At 31.1% G+C, this 21,533-nt stretch overlaps 1 protein-coding gene and 1 long non-coding RNA gene across 2 annotated transcripts; both read left to right on the top strand.

Moving 5' to 3' along the window:
• The first annotated feature begins 9,570 nt into the window (after window positions 1–9,570).
• On the top strand, window positions 9,571–17,663 carry LOC149476534 (uncharacterized). Its single transcript, XM_089711654.1, has 20 exons — window positions 9,571–9,627; window positions 11,146–11,178; window positions 11,409–11,438; window positions 11,687–11,716; window positions 12,415–12,447; window positions 12,538–12,567; window positions 12,676–12,714; window positions 12,964–12,987; window positions 13,627–13,680; window positions 13,793–13,813; window positions 15,843–15,857; window positions 15,993–16,040; window positions 16,344–16,361; window positions 16,446–16,463; window positions 16,620–16,640; window positions 16,954–16,983; window positions 17,117–17,134; window positions 17,283–17,321; window positions 17,466–17,501; window positions 17,625–17,663. The coding sequence occupies exons 1-20, from the start codon at window positions 9,571–9,573 to the stop codon at window positions 17,661–17,663; spliced, it is 633 nt and encodes a 210-aa protein (XP_089567780.1).
• A 468-nt stretch (window positions 17,664–18,131) lies between these two features.
• LOC149476533 (uncharacterized) lies at window positions 18,132–20,043 on the top strand. The gene is made up of 3 exons (XR_016317817.1): window positions 18,132–18,156; window positions 18,581–18,601; window positions 19,860–20,043. It is a non-coding gene; the product is annotated as an uncharacterized LOC149476533 (long non-coding RNA).
• Window positions 20,044–21,533: the final 1,490 nt, after the last annotated feature.

Genomic DNA, 21,533 nt, shown 5'->3' with positions numbered 1-21,533 from the left:
AGTCAGGAACGGCAGGACTGTGGGGTAACTTATGGGCCCTTTTCACAATGGGCAGCATTGGGCGAGTAGAGGCAATCACGATAGTGTAGAGCCTAATTACTGTGTTGCCACAAAAAACTTTAGACAGGGTTTAACATTAACCGCGGGTTCTCTTTAATCTGGTTTTATCGTATTTCACATAGACAACTATTAAAGTGACAGATCCCTGTTTTAAAGTTAGACTGTGCTTAAATTGTTTTGTGGTAAGACCATAAATGTCTATGTTATTCATAATCGCCGAAATGGCGGCAAATATTGACGATCATTTGTTGGGCCAACGTTGCCCATTGTGAAGAGGGGGCATTATAAGCACCATGTTTGTTGAATCTCTGAGTTTTCACATTATGAGTTTCAGCCCGTTACTAGTTGAGCTTTTTTGTATTAGAAAAGCTTAGTCTGACGACGATAGAGTTAGGCGATATTAAGATGTACTTTTCGCGTTAAGATGTAGCCCTTCTGCTAATATCGAGAGACACCATAACAAGAGGTACTTACAACCTCTGAAATGTTTTTTTCGTGTTCTTGTTATTTAAGTTAGAATCTAAAGCTCACTGTAATACACATGTCTAAATATTATGTGGCTGTAAATTGAGTTTTTATTTATGATAATATATCTATAGACGTATAAATTAATGTCTATTACATTATATTTCATAAATAACATTTATGCATTGCCTTAAATGAACTTAATCAGCAAGCTTTCATTCATTCATAATGTACGTAGGAAGGAATGACATGTAGAACAGCAATATAGAGTCAACTCTACAAAATATTTTTACACGCAATTTCTGAAGTTTTCATAGTTTACCAATTTTAGGAATTGATGCGACCATATTTTTCTAAACGCTTGAAAACATTCTAATTCAGGTTATCATAAAATATTTAAAATTCTTACATTATAATATTTGGATATATGTTGTTCACTTTTTAGATGTTTTATTTTTTCAAAAGATACTATTTTACGTTTTGCCCCACTGATTCTTGAGTTATCCATACCCAGGAAGACACTGTCTAAAAATTAAACTTTCTAGTATTTCATCTTCATCCAGTAAAATGTTGAATTCGATACAGTTGTTTTTTTTCTATATACATTACATACAAATCTCTCCTCTTTATAATATTAATATAGCATATTCTAGAAAGTTATAATCCATACTAATATTATAAATGCGAAAGTAACTCTGTCTGTCTGTCTGTTACTCAATCACGCCTAAACTACTGAACCAATTTGCATGAAATTTGGTATGGAGATATTTTGATACCCGAGAAAGGACATAGGCCACTTTTTATTGCGAAACATGTACCACGGGCGAAGCCGGGGCGGACCGCTAGTCTATAATACAACCAATACAAAGCAACTTCTACCGGGCTTGGCTTTTATATCTGATAAGCTTTTAACAGCTCATAATGCTGAAAGCTCTCGAAACCAAAGCTACGTTAAATGCTGTGAATGGAATAGTTCTGTAGCTTATAAATTACTAGCTGACCCGAGGTATTAGAAAACTTGATTTGGTTGTTTTGTTTTCTTACTTTTTCTAATATTTTCTTTCATTAGAAGATTCTTGATGGTAAAGATAGCAAATAATAAATTATTACTATTTACCCATAGACTCTACAGTTACGAAAATATAAATTTTTAATAAATATAATACTCATTCGTTAATTTATATAGTTGTATATAGAATAAGATCATTACAATATTATTGAAGGTGCCACGCCATCCTTTCGGTACTACATAGTATATTTTTATTTATTTGTGCTTTTGAAATAATAATTATAATCTTTATATAATAAAAATGAATAGCTAAACGCATAACTCAAGAACGGCTTAACTGATTTCGTTAATTCTTTTTTTATAATATTCCTTGAAGTACGAGGATAGTTCTTATGGAGAGAAAACGTAAACGTGTACCACGGGCGAAGCCGGGGCGGACCGCTAGTTTTTTACAAATATCATAAGTTGTAGAATACTGTATTTTGCTTCATTCTACGTTGCTGTCAAATAAATCTATTAATGCTATTAATTAATGAATTTCTGCCTAACTAGAGGCACAATACATTCAAATCAAATTACTAAACTAATAATAATAGGTTTCTTCAGCTGTTATCATTAGATTCTAATTAGTAGTTGATAGTTATATCTTATGATTATGATTGATGAAAATTGATTGGCTTTTGCTCTACTAGAAACAACACTAGGTAATTGCTTTTTATAATCCGATTTCATTTTCTTTAATTTCAATTTTATTTTTAATTATAGTTTTTTAACTACATAACGATTGAAGAGACATTAACGAGACATAAGAGAGATTCTTATTAGCCATAGACAAACTGTTTATATATTAACATTTATTCAACAAGAAACGCTTTAAACTTTCACCCACTATTTCATTCATTATTTCCCAAGTATTCATAGCTAAATTAGCTTTCCTCTGAATCTATCAAGATCGGTAATTCAGAGGGGTTACCCTGTCTTATAGCAATATTATTTCCAGTATGGGAAAGTGATGGCGCTAGACGACCTATATAGCGCTGTCGTTTTTCCACACTTGAAATAATACTGCTTTAAGAACATGAACCCTAAGGATGCTTTCCCACCAATAATGTGCGAGGATGTGTAGCGAGAAATGTGATTGTAAAGAACCTATCTTATCGCATCATTTAGTTTGAAGTTTGAAGCGAAACTATTGTTTATTAAAAAACACATTCCTCGCTACACATCTTCGCAAATTATTAGTGGAAAAGCACCCTAGGTACGTTAATGCTTCATGTCTCTGTCATTATGGATCCACAAGCAATCTGCTAAATTGGGCGATTCATTCGTTACAAATCTGATTTCAGATTCAACGACACGCGATTTCAGCTATTAATAGACGGTTTAAAGCCTTGAAAGTAAGGAGATTCATTTAGTTACTTCGTTCAAAACAATTGAATTGACTTGAAAATTTTATTATAATTATTGTTATTGTCTGTTAGGTTTTACCTTATAAACGTTCTACTAGTATTACAAACGTAAAATGTTTATTTGTTACTCTTCCAAAAATTGCTGAAAGTCCGATCTGTATGTAATTTTGTACAATGAGCATATAAGTTAGGTTACTTTTTATACGGATACCTACTACTGAATCTGAAATAGTACCACATAATATTTACTAGTGTTGTTCCTTTGACTTGCATATTGTTTTTCACATGTTAGATACACAGCAGTTAAATACTAGAACACACATAATACAAGAAAGGAAATTACTATAGGTAAGTATTATTTAATTCACAAAATTATTATGTAGCGTAACATTTAGACGTAACAATTAAAAACTATAGAGACGATAAAATTGGCTAATCCATACTAATATTATAAATGCGAAAGTAACTCTGTCTGTCTGTCTGTTACTCAATCACGCCTTAACTACTGAACCAATTTGCATGAAATTTGGTATAGAGATATTTTGATACCCGAGAAAGGTCATAGGCTACTTTTTACCCCGGGGCATAGGATAGGTTTTATCCCGGAAATTCCACGGGAACGGGAATTATGCGGGTTTTTCTTTGACTGCGCGGGCGAAGCCGCGGGTGGAAAGCTAGTTTCAATTAAATCTTTCTTGTATAGTTGTCAGACGACGATACATCTGTTAAATATTTTTTTCATTTAATTAAACAGAATTCATATTCTAACTCATTGTACTCCCACATACAACACGATTTATGAATATTACTGCACGCAATCTTTAGTCTTATGACCTTAATATTTTTAAGAGAGGTTTTCCTGTAAACAGAAAGAGGGGGAACAAAATTTCATCCCGTGATTAATGGACAGGTTCACTTTAAGACGAAGGGCCACGATTTTGGGGTGTTACATGGAATAATCTGGCCCTTTTTACTTTTTTATCTTTTAAAAGAAAATATGCGTTTTCGAGTTTGTTATGGATGAACTCAACAACTAAAAACGATAGGTTTTTCGTAGAGGAAAGATATATTATTCTTGATTAACATGATTAATTGAATTGAGTCATTTTCAAAACATTGAACTATCATTTTGTTTAGACGCTACGTTTTAAAGCCACGCATTTATTAATTTACCTACTATTCATATCAGAATTGAAGAATTTCTACAGAAAAATATAGTTACTCAAAAATGAATGCAATTGTTAAAATTAACTATTATGATAAGAAAAACATATTATTTAATTCACTATCTATTAACCACCTTCTAGATCTTCTTCCTATTAAACCTTAAAAAAATGATTTCCCATATAAATCATTTATCATACAAACTATAGTATAGTTCTATAGGGGCGTGGGGTGTGGGGCAGACGGCAACATTTGCGGGGGACAGTTTGAACTGATTGATCTGTTGTCAAATACAATTGGTCTCCAATTTGAGTTCAGGTTAGATTGCAAGAATTAAAGTATTATTTTTATTGGTTTTACTTCTCTACCGTTTTATTATGTAGAGTATGGATTCTTTTGCTTTCACAAAAATAATATTTAGGAATCTACTACAATTATATGATTCTATAACCTCCACCGTAAGTTCTAATTTTCATTTATTACTTGCGGAGTCTTTACTAAACCCACAAATACAAAATTTTTACTGATTAGCATCACTGACCAAAACTTCTAAATTAATTTAACTCTAGATTAGTACATAAATATATTACGTTATGCAAAAAATACTACAGTTACTCAGAATAAAAAATACTAAAGTTACTCAGTTACCCACACCCACTCAGTTACACACGTACCCACAAATGTGGGTAATTGTAAATATAATTCAGCTTATTAATTATTATAAGAGCGGATATTATAATCTTCTATATAATTATATATATATAAATATATATATATATATATATATATATATATATAAAAAATAAATAAGATCTATCTATCTTAATTTATTCTATATAAATATATATATATATATAAAACTCAAAGGTGACTGATATAGTGATCTATCAACGCACAGCCCAAACCACTGGACGTATCGGGCTGAAATTTGGCATGCAGGTAGATGTTAGGACGTAGGCATCCGCTAAGAAAGGATTTCCCGAAATTCTTGCGGGAACGGGGAAAAACGGGGATGCACGTACAAAGTCGTGGACGGAAGCTAGTAGTACATAAACCAACAGTCTACATGACAGCTTATGAAGTTCAATGAACCGACTACAAAGGTCCACTCGCCGAGATTAATGCTATCTTCCTGTATACTGAGAAACTATATCAATCTCAACTTAGGAATTGTTTGCAAGGAAATCACGCAAATAGTTCTACTATTAAATGCGAATTTGTGAGGATGAATATATATTATATATGTTTGTTTGTTACTCCTTCACGCAAAAACTGCTGAACCTTTTCATGAAATGCATGCATACACATAGAGAGTAACTTGAACTTGTTTTATTACTCTATTACCAAAATATTACTAGATTGTTTTGGATGATACATCACAGTAATTATTGTAGATCAGAATAACATTATAATATTGCGTTTTATTTATACTTCCTGGGTCACGTACCAACATTCGTACATAGTACGAATGTTTGTACTATAATATCTGTGGTAGAGATATTACATTTACAAATGGCCTACGCTTGAATGTTTGCGTATTCGTGCGAATGTTTAGTGACCGGCATTACAATGCAGATTAGTCGAATATGTGTTTCATCACGATACGTGCAGTGGAACAGTGGTAACAGGTTGATTTTCGACTATCAAGCGATACTATATTATGTATTTTAAAAACCCTATAATATGTATCACGTTATATCCTTGAATTTATTCTCTATATCGTACTTCTGACAATATTATAAATGTGAATGTTTGTCAGTATGGTTGTGAGTCTTTCACGAATTCTACTGGGCGGGTTTGAATGAAAACTTTCAGTAATATAGGTCAGAATAAAACAAGAGCTATACAGTGGATTTCATTAATAACGACCTCGGTTGTAACGACCTTTCGGTTATAGCGACGTCGAACTTACGTCCCTAGAATTTGAAGCATACTTTCGTATAAATCCATTCGGCAATAGCGACTCCAGATATAACGCCTAATTCGGGTATAACGACTTGTTTTTATGAACTATTTGGGACAGATTCCTAGAAATTCATTGCGGATATTGAGACGGAGTCGGCAAAGGCGCAAAGACTCATTCATCAACTTTAACTATTAAGCTTGTATTATGTAGGAATGTAAACAAAGGATAAGAATCTTTTGTTTACATTCGCAGATGGTCAAGTGATTTGTTTCTGTGTAGGATTACTTAGCACGTGCATGAAGTTAAAATTATGAATTAGTTACGTATCAATTTCCAGTGAGTAAACATCGTTTCTTAAACTTGTGAACATGGCTCCTAGACGTACATTTACTGTTATAGAAAAAGTGGATTTCATTTCGAGACTGGAAAATGGTGAAAACAATGTTGATCTGTGTAAACAATTTGGGGTTTCTCATTCTACAATATCAACGATGTGGAAAAACCGCGCTAAAATTATGCAGTGTTTTGAATCAAAATCCCTGAAAATAAAGAAAAATCGTAACGTACGTGATTTTTTATTATTTCGGATATAGAGACCTCCGTATATAGCGACAACATTAAAGTGGTCCCTCCGCCGTCGTTATAACCGAAATCCACTGTATGTGATTTTGACCGCGATTGAAACTGCGATTTTCTATAAAATAACAATAAACATGTAACAGTGAACTAGGACTTTCAAGTCCTTAGTTTTAGTTAATATTTAATACATAATAATCTTTTGGTGAACTAAAGATATTATATTCATTTAATCTGATTCATCAAGTTCTTATTCAAGATAATATTTAAATGACTCAACAAAATAATGTATTGTCAACTCAGCAGGAGGGTTTTTACCATTACTCACATTCAACCATATAATAATAAGATTTAATCTGCCATAGATTTGAAACTATCATTTTCATGTGAAAATTATTTCTTATTTATTTTAAATACCTACGAATAAAAACTATATTATTATGATAGAGTTTTTTTATAACTACATAATTACTTATTATTTACTTGTCAGTCAGTATATTTGTTGATATATTTCCGTAAGACTCTGTATGTGTATATAAAACTGAACCTCTTCAACAGCTGGACCGATTTTGATGCAATTTTTTTAAGTGAAACTAATTTCAGTTTCAGTTGAGAGTAAAATTTCAAGGTCACGTCATGGCGTAACGTGACGATTTTGGTATCTTTGAATCTTGCCAAAGAAGTTTCACTTCTGACACGTGTGCTCAGCACACACGCTCTTTTTTAATTTTACGATTTTCAAGTTTGTCTGTAATTGCATGTAGAGCCAATCACATGTACTATACCTATACAATGGGTAGTTTTTAGACGGCGTGTGTCACTTGCAAACGACGCGCCTCCCTGCCTCATGCCTGTCACATCCTACGTCAATTAAACTGCCCGACGTTTTCGACCTTAGAGCATTTTCGACTATGTGTATTTGTAATTATATTTTTAACATTTAATTTAGATATAGAATGGTCTAGCTGTAAAATTTCTTATTCACAGACTTACCGAGAACTTAACTTAAAATTTAATCTATCTTATAGTAAAGCTGAAGTTTGTTTGTTTGTTTGCTTGAACGCGCTAATCTCAGGAACCATGGACCCGATTTTAATTTAATTCACTGTTCGATAGTCTATTTATCGGAGAAGGCTATAAGTATACTGTATATCATCACGCTAAGGAAAAACTAAAAAAGGAATCAAACATACAATCAAAACTGAATGAATCAATACCTACAATCTACATAGAAACGTCGCTATAAATATTAGCAGGATTAGTCAGATAAAAGAAAGTTGTTATTCTGTTACCAAAATGTTTTTATCAAGAACGTCCCAACTTCACGGTATCCATTAGTGACATCCAAAATAAAGAAATCCAAAAAAACACAACTATCGATGTCAGTCGGACATTATTGCGGCCGCTACCACGAGATCCGTTGAATTGATTATAGCGATAGAATAGCGATAGCCATCAAACGTATTGTTATAAGTGGAACACGGCGAAACCGTGTATCGATGATATGGTACGGGGGGAGGAAAACGGATTTTCATTGGCGTCATGTTGTCTGGGAGATAGTATAGAGTAATTGATGTGTAGAGGGTATTTTGTTTGATTTAAATGCTACATCAATAGATGTTTGGTGGTATAAATAAATGGTTGGTTAAAAAAAAATCATCAGATATTATTGAAGTGAAACTTCTTTATCGGGGGTGGACAAAAATTTAGTGTAAGTAACATTTTTGCGTTACGCCGTACGCGTAACATTTTTGCGTTACGCCGTACGCTTGACATTTTTAGTTTTATTCTCGGTAATTATACAAATAAAAAGGTATTCAGAAAAATGGGAAAACGTTATTAATTTGTTCAATCTGTTCGCCTTCTTTCAAGTTTTTTATACTTAGTGAAATGAAAAAAAATGATTCGAATTGACATTGACTACAAACATTCGTACTTCGATAGATTTATATACAGAAATAAGGGAACTATGTTATTTTATTCTATTAACCTCTTCGTAAAGCAGATAATAATTAATGTCTAAAGTAAAAATTAATATACCTATACCTATTATACCTAGTTATACAGTTCTTCATAGAGTATCTTATGTTATTACGTACACGGAAATATCTACAACGATTTTCCGCAAAATGCATTCTTCGTTCACCTCTCAATTACGATCTCTATTCGCGGTTATCCTATACGACCGTTGCATAGCAACCGTTGCTAAGCGACCAGCGATCGTTCTCGGCTACATCCTTTTCTCTATATTTACAATACGTATGAATAATTAACGCTACCATGACTAAATTAGACTTGTATTAAAATATACTTTTCCCGGTCTTCTAGTTAAATGAATAAGCTCTGGGTTCAGTGGTTAATAATTTTGTTTTTTGACACAAGGGACGTAGATTCGATCAATAAAAGTGATGTGTAATGTACCTACGTTCGCAGTGTTTAGATGATAATACTAGCTGTGAGCGCGGCTTTATCTGCTCGCAAAAGACTATCACAAGGCTGTATTATATTATGTGAGGAATTATCTAACATAAAACGAAATCAAATTTCTGAGATAAGCTCATTCAAACACACAACATAAAAATATTTACACTAGGTACAATCTAGTTTATAAAATAATAAATAATTGTTCAGCTCTATATCTAGGTATGTTTATTTCATAGTAGACCTACATAATAAAATAAAATTATTTCTAAGTAGTAACCTTAGTAATAACTAATAAGTATATAAACACATTCGCAATGAAAAAAAATAATATTCTTCAAACATACTTCTTAATTATTATGAAACAAAGCCGAACGTAAAGCCTTAACTTGCTTATCTCTATCTACAACAAGAGAAATTAAAATTCTGACTAAATTTAATTGAATCTTGTATGAAATTTCACGCGATTAAGTCCATTATATTAGTAATTAGTGATTTTCTATGGTATTTCGTATAAATAGGGGTTTTTTTGAATTAATCCTCATTATTTAGTTATTAAAATGAAGAGGCTGTTGATTTTCGGGCTTTGCGTGGCATTAGCTTTAGCGGCACCTATGGTAAGTATATTTTAGTACTAGTATGTTTTTATTAATAGCTTTTATCTCAGACTAAGAGCGCGGCGACCGAATGTAAAAATTCCGTAACGAAAAAACCCACCCTCCACTCCAACCGGCACAGCCATGCGATGCTATGCAGCTTTACCGCGGCAGTCCTCGAGTGCCACACGTATTTTTTTTTTATCTAGTCACTAGCTGCTCCGCGCGGTTTCACCCCCGTGGCTCCTTTCCTGTAAGTCGTAGCGTGATGATACATAGCCTATAACCTTCCTCGATAAATGGGCTATCTAACAGCGAAAGAATTTTTCAAATCGGATCAGTAGTTCCCGAGATTAGCGCGTTCAAACAAACAAACAAACAAACAAACAAACTCTTCAGCTTTATAATATTAGTATAGATAAGTACCTACTCAAAAATACAAAGAATGTCATGCTTGCCTATTTAAGTGACGTTATACGATAAGTTAAAAAAAACACTTGAACTATTAAATACAAATTAACAAAATAATAATATAGTAAATCGGCTAAAACTACTGCTATAAAACACAATTTTTGCAAGGATGTTTGTTTCTCTTCCAAAAAAAATTATTATACTTATTATATATATTATATTCCGATCGCGATGAAATTCGGCACAGATATAGATTGTAATCTGAAATAAGGTGCTTTTTTGCTAAAAAACGCAAGCAAAGCTGAGAGTTGAAACTAGTGAATTTTACTTCAGTAATTTTGAAGGTTATTGAACCCAGCAACATTTTTATTTAACGCCGTAGGCAGAAGATAATTATCTAAATGGAAGAGCCGGTTTTAATGTGTTTTTCTTGTAAGGCAAATAATAGATAACAAAAATAAAAGTATTTGATACTATTTTATTATACATACCTACCTAAATAAGGTTTCTTGGTTTTACTGATTTTGGTTAAAAAATATATGGTTTTAGTTCAGCTGTTAAGCAGCTGTTATCCATACTAATATTATAAATGCGAAAGTAACTCTGTCTGTCTGTCTGTTACTCAATCACACCTAAACTACTGAACCAATTTTCATGAAATTTGGTATGGAGATATTTTGATACCCGAGAAAGGACATAGGCTACTTTTTATCCAGGGAAAATGACGCAATCCCGGAAATCCCACGGGAACGGGAACTATGCGGGTTTTTCTTTGACTGCGCGGGCGAAGCCGCGGGCGGAAACCTAGTATTGAATAAATCTCGACATTTAGTTGCCACTTGATAAATCCATACTTAATATTATAAATGCGAAAGTAACTCTGTCTGTTACTCAATCACGCCTAAACTACTGAACCAAATTTCATGAAATTTGGTATGGAGATATTTTGATACCCGAGAAAGGACATAGGCTACTTTTTATCCCGGGAAAATGACGCAATCCCGGAAATCCCACGGGAACGGGAACTATGCGGGTTTTTCTTTGACTGCGCGGGTGAAGCCGCGGGCGGAAACCTAGTTTTATCATAATATTATAGAAAAATTATAACCTCTTTTATATTTTTAACAGCCAGATGACGATGACGACGAGGATCAACAACAGGTAATTATATATTTTTTAAAGCAATTACATTTTTTCCAGTTAGTAAGAAAAATGTATGCATGTTTGTTACTCTTTCACGCGAAAACCACTAAACAGATTTTGATGATACTTGATAGTGATGTAGTTCTTTTTGCTTAGTTGAAATAAATGGACTTGTCAAAATTATACCTTTTCTTGAGTTAAATTATATAAATAATTACTAATACCTACGTGTTTTTTTTTTACAATAGCAAAGCAGGAGGAGGTATCATCACCAACAGGTAATTTTTGCTAAAAAATACAGTAATTATTCAATTATATTGATGAGTTTAAACCAGATAACTTTAATATATTTAATTATGAAATTATCTTCATATAAGTAATATTAGTAATATTTTTGTGCAATTTATTTAAAAAAAATCATCTGCTAAAAATATAAAATCCAGAGTAAAAAGACACACAAAATAAGGTTGAGGTAATATAAATAAAAAAACTTATTTATAGAACAAATAATTTATTTCTTTTACAGCTTGATGATGACGATGATGACGACAGACAGGTTATAATTATTTTGAATCCAAAAATATAGTTATTTTTCACACTAGCAACTTCATCTTCTCTCAAAAGCGCAATAATTTTGCCACATTTTTCATTGCTGCTCCATTCCTATTGGTCGTAGGAAATACCATATGTACAATAAAGAATCTTTATATATAAAATTCTCGTGTCACAATGTTAGTCTGCACTCTGCATACTCCTCCGAAACGGGTGGACCGATTCTCATGAAATTTTCTGTGCATATCGGGTAAGTCTGAGAATCGGCCAACATCTATTTTTCATATGTACCACGGGCGAAGCCGGGGCGGGCCGCTAGTTATTTATAAATAAATACATAAAATTCTTCAGCTTGCTTTCTGCCTGCGGCTTCGCCTGCGTTTTCAAAGAAAAACTTGCATAGTTCCCGTTCCTGTGGATTTTCCGCGATAAAACCTATCCTATGTGTTAATCCAAATTACCCTTTAAATGCTAAATTTCATTGTAATCGGTTCAGCAGTATTTGCGTGAAAGGGTAACAAACATACTATACACATTACACATACATCCTCATAAACTTTCGTATTTATAATTTATTTCTAAAGCGTATTACAATAAATAATATTAGTAGGACTTTTGAATCCCATTTATGTCTTGCGAGGTTTTGTGTCATTCAGTTAAGATTATGACGTAACGTTTTTTTTTTACTTATTCGTCTTGCAGCACTCTCAACACAGGAGACATCAACATCAACAGGTAAATTAAAATATCATTATTTACATTATTTATCTATGACTTTTAATTTCCATAAAACAACACAGATGATAAATTATTATTATTTTTCAGTTGGACGACGATGATGATGAGGACAGACAGGTTTGCTTATTAATAACAATAACATTAAATAGTACCTAATTGTAATTAAAAAACAAAACTTTATTGTATATTTTAAAAACAAATTAATACATGTATTTTTATTTATAGCTCGAAAATAGACGAAGATTGCAAAGCCTTAGCTTAAAGGTAATTTATTTATTGCAGTAGGTATGTCTTACTTAAAACTGTTATTTTTATAACTAACTTGCGGTGCGCCCCGGCTTCGCCCGTGGTACATGTTAACGTTTTCTCTACATAAGAACCATCCTCGTACTTCAAGGAATATAATAAAAAAAGAATTATCGAAATCGGTTCAGCCGTTCTCGAGTTATGCGCTTACCAACACATTTTGCGATTCATTTTTATATATATAAGATTAAAACACGTTTATTTCAGCTCATCGATGATCGCGATGATGATGTAAGTACTTAAATATTAATATTTTTTTCTTAATATTGATATTTGTTGTATTAAAACTGCGTAAATATCGTTGTTTAATTTTAGTTATAACGTTTCATTTACAACTACAAAAAGTAACATGATAATAGGCTCTGCCCTCAGGCTTCACCTGCGGCATCCTGCGGGGCCATCCAATAATAATTGGATGAATGTCCCTCACAGTATTTTTAATTAAAAATTTATGTATATTATGATAAACTGTATACTCCCTTTTTCATCTGTCTGTGGGTTTGAAATATAATTATCAAGATAAGTTTGGGAAAATGGGAGGAAAATGTTTAAGTCTCTCATGAAAAACGGTTGAACGCATTGTTCCGGTACCGTAGTACCTTGCTATATTATGAATACGAAAGAATATTATGTTATGTTTGTTAGGCTTTCTTTCACGTCTTAATGTAGCAATTTTTCTACAGAACTTTTATTTCTGGAGATAGTTATAGATAGAGACTGACATATTATAAGCTACTTATTACCGCGATGAAACATCTCATATTTTATTTGAATTTCCATTGAAAATAATAATTAATAACTCTATAATGGATATTATGATTGTCTATGGTCCAGGGTTACCTATATTATAAATATTTTTATTGATTACAGAGGCGGGAAGCACGTCTTAGGGATAGAAATGAAGAGGACATCGAATCTCTGAGGGTATCTATGTTTTATTACTAGGTTGTTTCTTATACAACAAATATGTTTTTCTAGTGTTTATAATATGTTGTGTTAATTTTTTGGGGATATTAAATAATACTTTTCCTTCCAGGGTCCAGTACCAGTGCATCCTGTAAATATTAAATTATTATTAGTTTTTGCTTAGAATAATGCTAGAATTAGGTACAGATAAATTATACCTACCTGAATGGAAAAATATTAGTAATTACTGAGAAGTAATTAGGTACTTTTCGATAAAACTTCAAATTAATTAATATTGTATCTATAATACGAATGAACACATTTCTTTGCATTTATAAGAAATGATTATAACTTGAATAATACTACTCAATTAACTTGCGATGACCAACTAAATAATGTAATTTTTTCGATTTTTTGAAATTTTTTCCAAATTTTTCAACTATTTTAAAAGATGCGAACATAATACCTAAGTAAATGCGGTATCTAATCATACGTCATTTCTTACCATTTTTATAGTAGTATATACTATACAGGGTGTCCCAAAAAGTAGTGATGAACGGAAGTTGGAAGGTAGAGGACCTAGAGGGCTATCCGAATCACCCCCATGTATGTTATGCGATTTTTCGTATTTTCGGAGTTATGACGTTTTTTTCAATTTTTCTGCTATCGCCGAGTACGATGATATTTTCACTCATGGTGACGTGAATTATTGCGCTAGATGCTTGATTTTTTTTGTGTGCTAAGCTGAAAGATAGGTCAATTCAGTATGGTAACATTTATTATCGTTAGATCTTCGAATGGAATAAAAGAAAGAGTTAAATGCCAAGAAAGATAAAATTATCCAGTATGTTCAAAACTTCAAGGGCCCATAAAAAAATAAAATCACATAAAAAAAGTTTTCCATTTGGCTTTTAAAAACTTGCTCTATCTATCAGGTAGCTACCCTAAAAATTTAATTTTATTATTCAGAAGGCTTCAATCGAAAAATTGAAATGTAATGTGGTAAGTGCAAAAATTTTATTAACATGATGATCATTAAAACCAATAAATAGGTGTTTAATTAACAGAAATTTTTAAAATAACCCCGCTGTTGCTCAATACAAGTGCGACATCACCTTAAAAAGTTGTCTTTTAAAGGTCTGAATGCCCTTTTATCATTTTTAATGGTTTCTTCTGCTACTATGAATTTCGGGGTTATTTCGTCCAAATTGTGGCATTCTTTCAAGTAGCCGAGGTCTTTTTAGTATCCCCATTGAAACAATTCAATGGGGTTTAGGTCGAGGGACCGTGGAGGCCAGGATTTAAGGCAGGCGTCACCGGCGCATGCGCAGGCTGCAACGACCAATCCATCTTTCAGGGTATCTTTGCCCTTTAGCCTGGCCTCCACGGTCCCCGGACATTAACCCTATTAATTTTTTTCCGTGGAGATACTACATAGACGAGAGACTGCCACAATTTGGACGAAATAACCCCGAAATTCATAGTAGCAGAAGAAACCATTAAAAATGATAAAAGGGCATTCAGACATTTAAAAGACAACTTTTTACGGTGATGTCGCACTTGCACTGAGCAACACCGGGGTTATTTTAAAAATTTCTGTTAATTAAACATCTATTTATTGGTTTTAATGATCATCATGTTAATAAAATTTTTGCACTTACCACATTACATTTAAATTTTTCGATTGAAGCCTTCTGAATAATAAAATTAAATTTTTAGGGTAGCTACCTGATAGATAGAGCAAGTTTTTAAAAGCCAAATGGAAAACTTTTTTTATGTGATTTTATTTTTTATGGGCCCTTGAAGTTTTGAACATACTGGATAATTTTATCTTTCTTGGCATATAACTCTTTCTTTTATTCCATTCTAAGATCTAACGATAATAAATGTTACCATAATGAATTGACCTATCTTTCAGCTTAGCACACAAAAAAAATCAAACATCTAGCGCAATAATTCACGTCACCATGAGTGAAAATATCATCGTACTCGGCGATAGCAGAAAAATTGAAAAAAACGTCATAACTCCGAAAATACGAAAAATCGCATAACATACATGGGGGTGATTCGGATAGCCCTCTAGGTCCTCTACCTTCCAACTTCCGTTCATCACTACTTTTTGGGACACCCTGTATATACATTATTAATATACATCAAATTAATAATAAATATTCCACCAGCATCCAAATGACGGTGTAAGTAAAATTTTAATAATTTTTATTTTATTTGTAAACTGAATTTAATTGCTTTTAAAATCACACCTATAAAATATATAACATAATGCTCTTATTTAAAATATAGGTAACTAAGAGTTTTAACCTTATTTTCAGAGCTCAAATTTAGACTTACTTGCAAGAGAATTAGATCAAATTGCCTCGGTAAGTTTCAAGTATCTGTATTCAATTTTCTTCAAAACTAATCATCAAAAAAAGAATTGAAAAACACTTACAAATTACAATTATTAGCACTCATTAAATAAGAGACATAATATTTAAAAATAAGATATTTGTATAAATTTATTTCATGGAAAAGCTATTTCTGACTGTAAAAAAATGGACCCGCTCTTTTTATCTTATTTTGCATAATTAATTTGATCTTAACAACACTTAACAACTTGGAGGAATTTATTAACGAATTCAGAAAAATACCTACTAAGATCACATATTTGTTTTTTTTTTCAGAAATATAAAGGTCGTGGTGTAAGTATTAATAATACATTTATTAATTGTTATTTTTTAAATTAAATAGAATAAATAAGTTACCTAACAAATTATTTTTCACAGGTTTTGAAAGTGTCTTACGTGAGTAATAAATTCTCGAGGAAAGAAACGAAAACAAAAAGATTTTTAACAAGCATATCGGTTCTAGGATGTTGAAATATTATTAAGTTACCTTTTTAAGCTTTATTTGTGAATTTAAGTACCTACTTATTTAAATTAATTTTTTTTTTGTTCCAGAGGCCAGCTGTAATAAGTCATGTAAATACTTCACTAATTAAATATATAATATCAATTTATTTCACTTTATACGTATACTACAGGTGCCCCGCGGTTTCACCCGCATTGCTCCGCTCCTGTTGGTCTTAGCGTGATGATATACATATATTACTCATTAAATAAATAGGATTTTGACAAAAAATATGCGCGAATGCTTATAATATTATGTTAGTGCATTCGTAAAAACAAAATTATTGAAATATTAATTTTGAACATATTTCTATGGTGTAGTGATAGACTCGGACTTAAAAATATTACAATTTTGTGACGTTTAATAAAATCTACTTTCTTATAGGTTCCCGGATCAAAAGTCCATAATTTAGGCGTAAGTTATAATTAATTTTTGGATACTTTTACCATAATATTGTAATTTATGAACAGGAAATAAATAATTAAAAAAATACAATATGAAAGCTATTTTCATATATTTTTTATTTATTATTTGTTAATTATTGCAGAGTTTGAATTTCCAATATGTAAGTACAGTTACAAGTTACAATAATATAACTGGTCAATTATTAATAATTGAAGAGTAAATATTATCATGTACTTATAGCATAAATTATTGAAAGTTTTCTTCTCCGAAAAAGTAATAAATATAAAATAATGTTTTAATTGTTACAGTATCCTCCACATGAAGCTATTCCTGTTAGACCGGTCGCGGTATTCAAAAAAGTTTTTTTTTTCTTTTCGTATAAAAATTATTATTAATTTTCACGATTTTAATGTATAACATGTCTTAAATATTATACCTGTACTATTTACTGTTAGATAAAAAATAATAATTATATTTTTATTTGTTTTTAGCCTAGACCTGTTAGTATCAATTCGGTGCCTAGACCGGTATGTACCCTTTTTATTTGTGTCTTTGCAAAGAAATATTTTTACGTCTAGGTATATAATTTTGTGGTATTTTTTAATAAAAATTACTTTAAGTAGTATATTAATTTATAATCTTGATTTCAGGAGCCAATCCCTGTGCAGAGACCTGTAAGTGAAAAATAATGTTGTATCAGCTACATATTAAATAAACAAATTGTTTCGAATTGGTTTCTTAATGTATAATGTAATGTAGTTTAAATTATTTGTTTATTAAGATATGTGGAAATATCTCCATAAACAATTAATTTAAACCACTATAATAAACAATTAATCATTTTAAAAGTACCTAACATTAAAATATTTTCCAGTTTGCTGTGCAACTTCACAAACTGGTAGGTAAATATAATAATTAATAATAATTATTATTAATATAATTTTATATTTGTTTAATACTATAAATTATATTATTTCGCCGTTTACAAATGCTCGGCATTTTGTAAAATGCTGAGGATTTACTTTTTCCAAAATTCTACAAAAAGACGGTAGCGAGGCTGCCATTTGCCATTTTAATAAATCACAATGTAAATCAGTAAAAAATCATTTATTTCCTATACCTACTTCATTTTTTTTACAGCCCGGTTCAGAGAAAATATCTAGCCAATTATTATCGAAACACGTAAGTCAAGAATTTTAACAGTGAAGTGATTTAAGTACTGCAATTACCTAATTATATTTTAATTAATGTTTTTTTTTACAAAATTTTCGTTAAGTAAATAATAATTTATAATGAATTATTACTGTAATAACGTTTTAGGTTTTAGTATTAATCTATACACTAATACTAATACAATATTAAAAAGCTGAAGAGTTTGTTTGTTTGTTTGAACGCGCTAATCTCACTTCTCAGGAACTACTGGTCCGATTTGAAAATTTCTTTCGATGTTAGATAGCCCATTTTATCGAAGAAGGCTATAATATATCATAACGCTAAGACCAACAGGAGCGGAGCCACACAGATGAAACGGTGAAGGCTGAAGCGGAGCTAGTTTTCTTCAATTTTATATGTGGAACGATTTAATTCATATTTATTTTTGTTTTAGAATAATGGATATGTCTTATTGGTGAGTAAGTACCGACTTGAATAAATTATTATTCGTTGTTTGTATACAATGTCTGCTAACCGAAACTGTAAGTAATATTTATGTGTTAATTTTCAATGTAAATCCAAGGCTAGCTAGTAGTTATTATTCTGTGTCCAAGGTAAGTAATTTAATAGATACCTAATACACATAATATAAATGTCGAACCTATCTCATAAACTCATACACTAACAATGTCATCAGAAAAAAAGATTCTAAATAATTAAGGGGGCGCATAAAGCAAAATAACCAATCTTCTATTAGATGATACGTGTAATATGCAAGACCAAATCTAAAAAATAAAATATATATCAAACTAGATGATATGTTCAACGATTCTGTTTAATCAAAAACATAAAATATTAAAATTTACTCGATAAAAAAAAATCACCAAGTTAGCTCTAATTTTCACACTTTTACGTTTTCTACTTGACATGGTAATACTTATTATGATTTTTTTTCATAAACAATTATATTAAAACATTTGCAAGATATTTGTCAGAGCATTTTGTGTAATTACTTTTAGTTTTGGTTTTATCTGCGATAAACCACTTTTATCGTGACAAAATCAAACGTTTATCTCGAGAAAAAAAGAGCGCCAAAAGTGGTTTATCGCAGATAAAACCAAAACTAAAAGTAATTACACAAAATGCTCTGACAAATATCTTGCAAATGTTTTAATATAATTGTTTATGAAAAAAAAATCATAATAAGTATTACCATGTCAAGTAGAAAACGTAAAAGTGTGAAAATTAGAGCTAACTTGGTGATTTTTTTTTATCGAGTAAATTTTAATATTTTATGTTTTTGATTAAACAGAATCGTTGAACATATCATCTAGTTTGATATATATTTTATTTTTTAGATTTGGTCTTGCATATTACACGTATCATCTAATAGAAGATTGGTTATTTTGCTTTATGCGCCCCCTTAATAATTATTATTGAAAAAAAATGCATGTCCAAAATGTGCTCAGTGTTAATTAACAAACAATCACAAGTCGTATTATACGTGCATAACACTTAATAACACTCGTTTTATAAAGGCTTAGGTTTTCAATTTCTGTTGAAGCTTGAGAATGCCATGAATTTAATTGTTCACAATGTCAGAATTTTGCAGTTATTGTGAATAATTATTGCTTTTTAATCATACAGGTAAGTACCTAGGCCCAAGTGGCGAGAATACACAACATTTCAATTACAAAATATTTCAATTAATATGATTCATGTTTATTTTACAGAGGGAACGCGATCTGGACAGCGATCGGACTGATCTCCGGGACCGTGATGATGACGATGACGATGATGAATATGACAGAAACTGAATACCCTTCTAATTTAATGGATATTGTATGGACAATCGAAACGCCTCTTAGTTATTGTTAATAAATCGCAATTTACATTGTGCATATGCCAATAAATTTACTGCAGTAAATATGTGTTTTAATTTTTATGAATAAATTACCTTGTATTATAACCACCTCCATTTAATAACAAAATATGAGTTATTTGACACAAATCTAAAATCTTTAACACAGTTTTAAATTGTTTTAAAAATTTACTACTTTGTTTCAATGTTTTTCTAGTGTCCACTACATGTAAAAGATTTTTTTGAAATATAATCTGAAACAATGTTTTTTCATTTCCAACTTTAAATAATACAGTGGACGAAACTTTATCGATGTATAAGTTCTGTATTGAATATTTGTGTAATAGTAATAGTCAAAGCACAAGTTTTCAACGCGAACGAAGCCGCAGGAAAAAGCTAGTTCCAATCATATAAAGTGGCAACCCAGATAAGGACATTAGGACATTACATTCTCGGAGCAATTAACAAGCCTGGAGAAGTAACAATTAATTGAACGTTTCTTATATAGTGGCTCTCTTTTATTCAATACCCTAATTAATGCGATAGAAAGAGACAACACACTGTTATCGGCTTGGCATTCAAATCCACATGTAGCCACTTTTTGTTCTAAAAAGGTAGTGCTTGCCACTTTATCGAATACTAAAATATCGATAAATAAAAAAAATAAGTTATAAAATAGCTTGAAGATAATTTAAGATTCTTTTAATTTTGAATTATGGATAGGTAATTGAAAATTTTAAGATTCGTTTAATTTGGAATTATTCATTTACGATGCGTATTGACTGCCTTGCATTGTATGTAGTGGTATTTATAAAAAAATATTATTAGGTATTTCGGTTTAGGTTGTTTTTTATGGTTTCGTAAAAAGGTACGACGTATTTTTTCCTGTTTTCATAGATTCATTCATAAAATTATACGGAACCCTTCGTGCGTGAATCTGACTTCCACCTGGTTGATCTTTTTACAAATCAATAATCGTATCCTACTAATATTATAAAAGCAAAAAATTTATAAGAATGGACATTTGATATTCTTTCACGAAAAAACTACTGAGTTTTTATGGAACTTTACAATTATACATATTATAAATTAAACATCAGAATAACATATAGGCTACAATTTACCGCGGGAAAATAACTCATTCCCACAGGAAAAAATTGGTAAAAGTTTAAAATAAATTGCTTCAAATAAAACAAATAAAATTTAAAAATATTTTTACAACATTTTATTTCGATACTTAATTAACAAATTACAATATTTATTATTTAAAATAGATGCCACCTTAAACTTGTGGCACAGCATCTCTGCAAAGCACTTTACTTTTCTTCCCGTCTGATTCGAAATGATTTGAACAAGGCCGAGAATGTTTTGAAGGCTTCCAATTTTCCCTGTGCTATAGCTTTAACCCAAACATCTTTTAATTTTTCTCAAGCTAGAAACCTGCAAATAACAATAAAATCCATACTTAAATACCTTTTTTTTTCTCCTAACCTAAAGCAGTCATTATCAATGAAGTACTTCGTACCTACTCAAGTATCGATAATTG

The sequence above is a fragment of the Colias philodice genome, chromosome 27 (genome assembly GCF_061535455.1).
Source record: "Colias philodice isolate Cphi_HAF_F1 chromosome 27, ilColPhil1 Martin Lab GWU primary, whole genome shotgun sequence".
Classification (NCBI taxonomy): Eukaryota; Metazoa; Arthropoda; class Insecta; order Lepidoptera; family Pieridae; genus Colias; species Colias philodice.
Note: the sequence above shows the minus strand (reverse complement) of the source record. Positions and strands in the feature narration are given on the sequence as shown.

Coding starts and splice junctions, on each gene's coding strand:
- LOC149476534 (XM_089711654.1), top strand. CDS start 9,571: ATGAAGAGGCTGTTGATTTTCGGGCTTTGCGTGGCATTAGCTTTAGCG. Junction 11,717..12,414: donor ACGATGATGACGACAGACAG/GTTATAATTATT, acceptor TTCGTCTTGCAG/CACTCTCAACACAGGAGACA. Junction 12,448..12,537: donor GGAGACATCAACATCAACAG/GTAAATTAAAAT, acceptor ATTATTTTTCAG/TTGGACGACGATGATGATGA.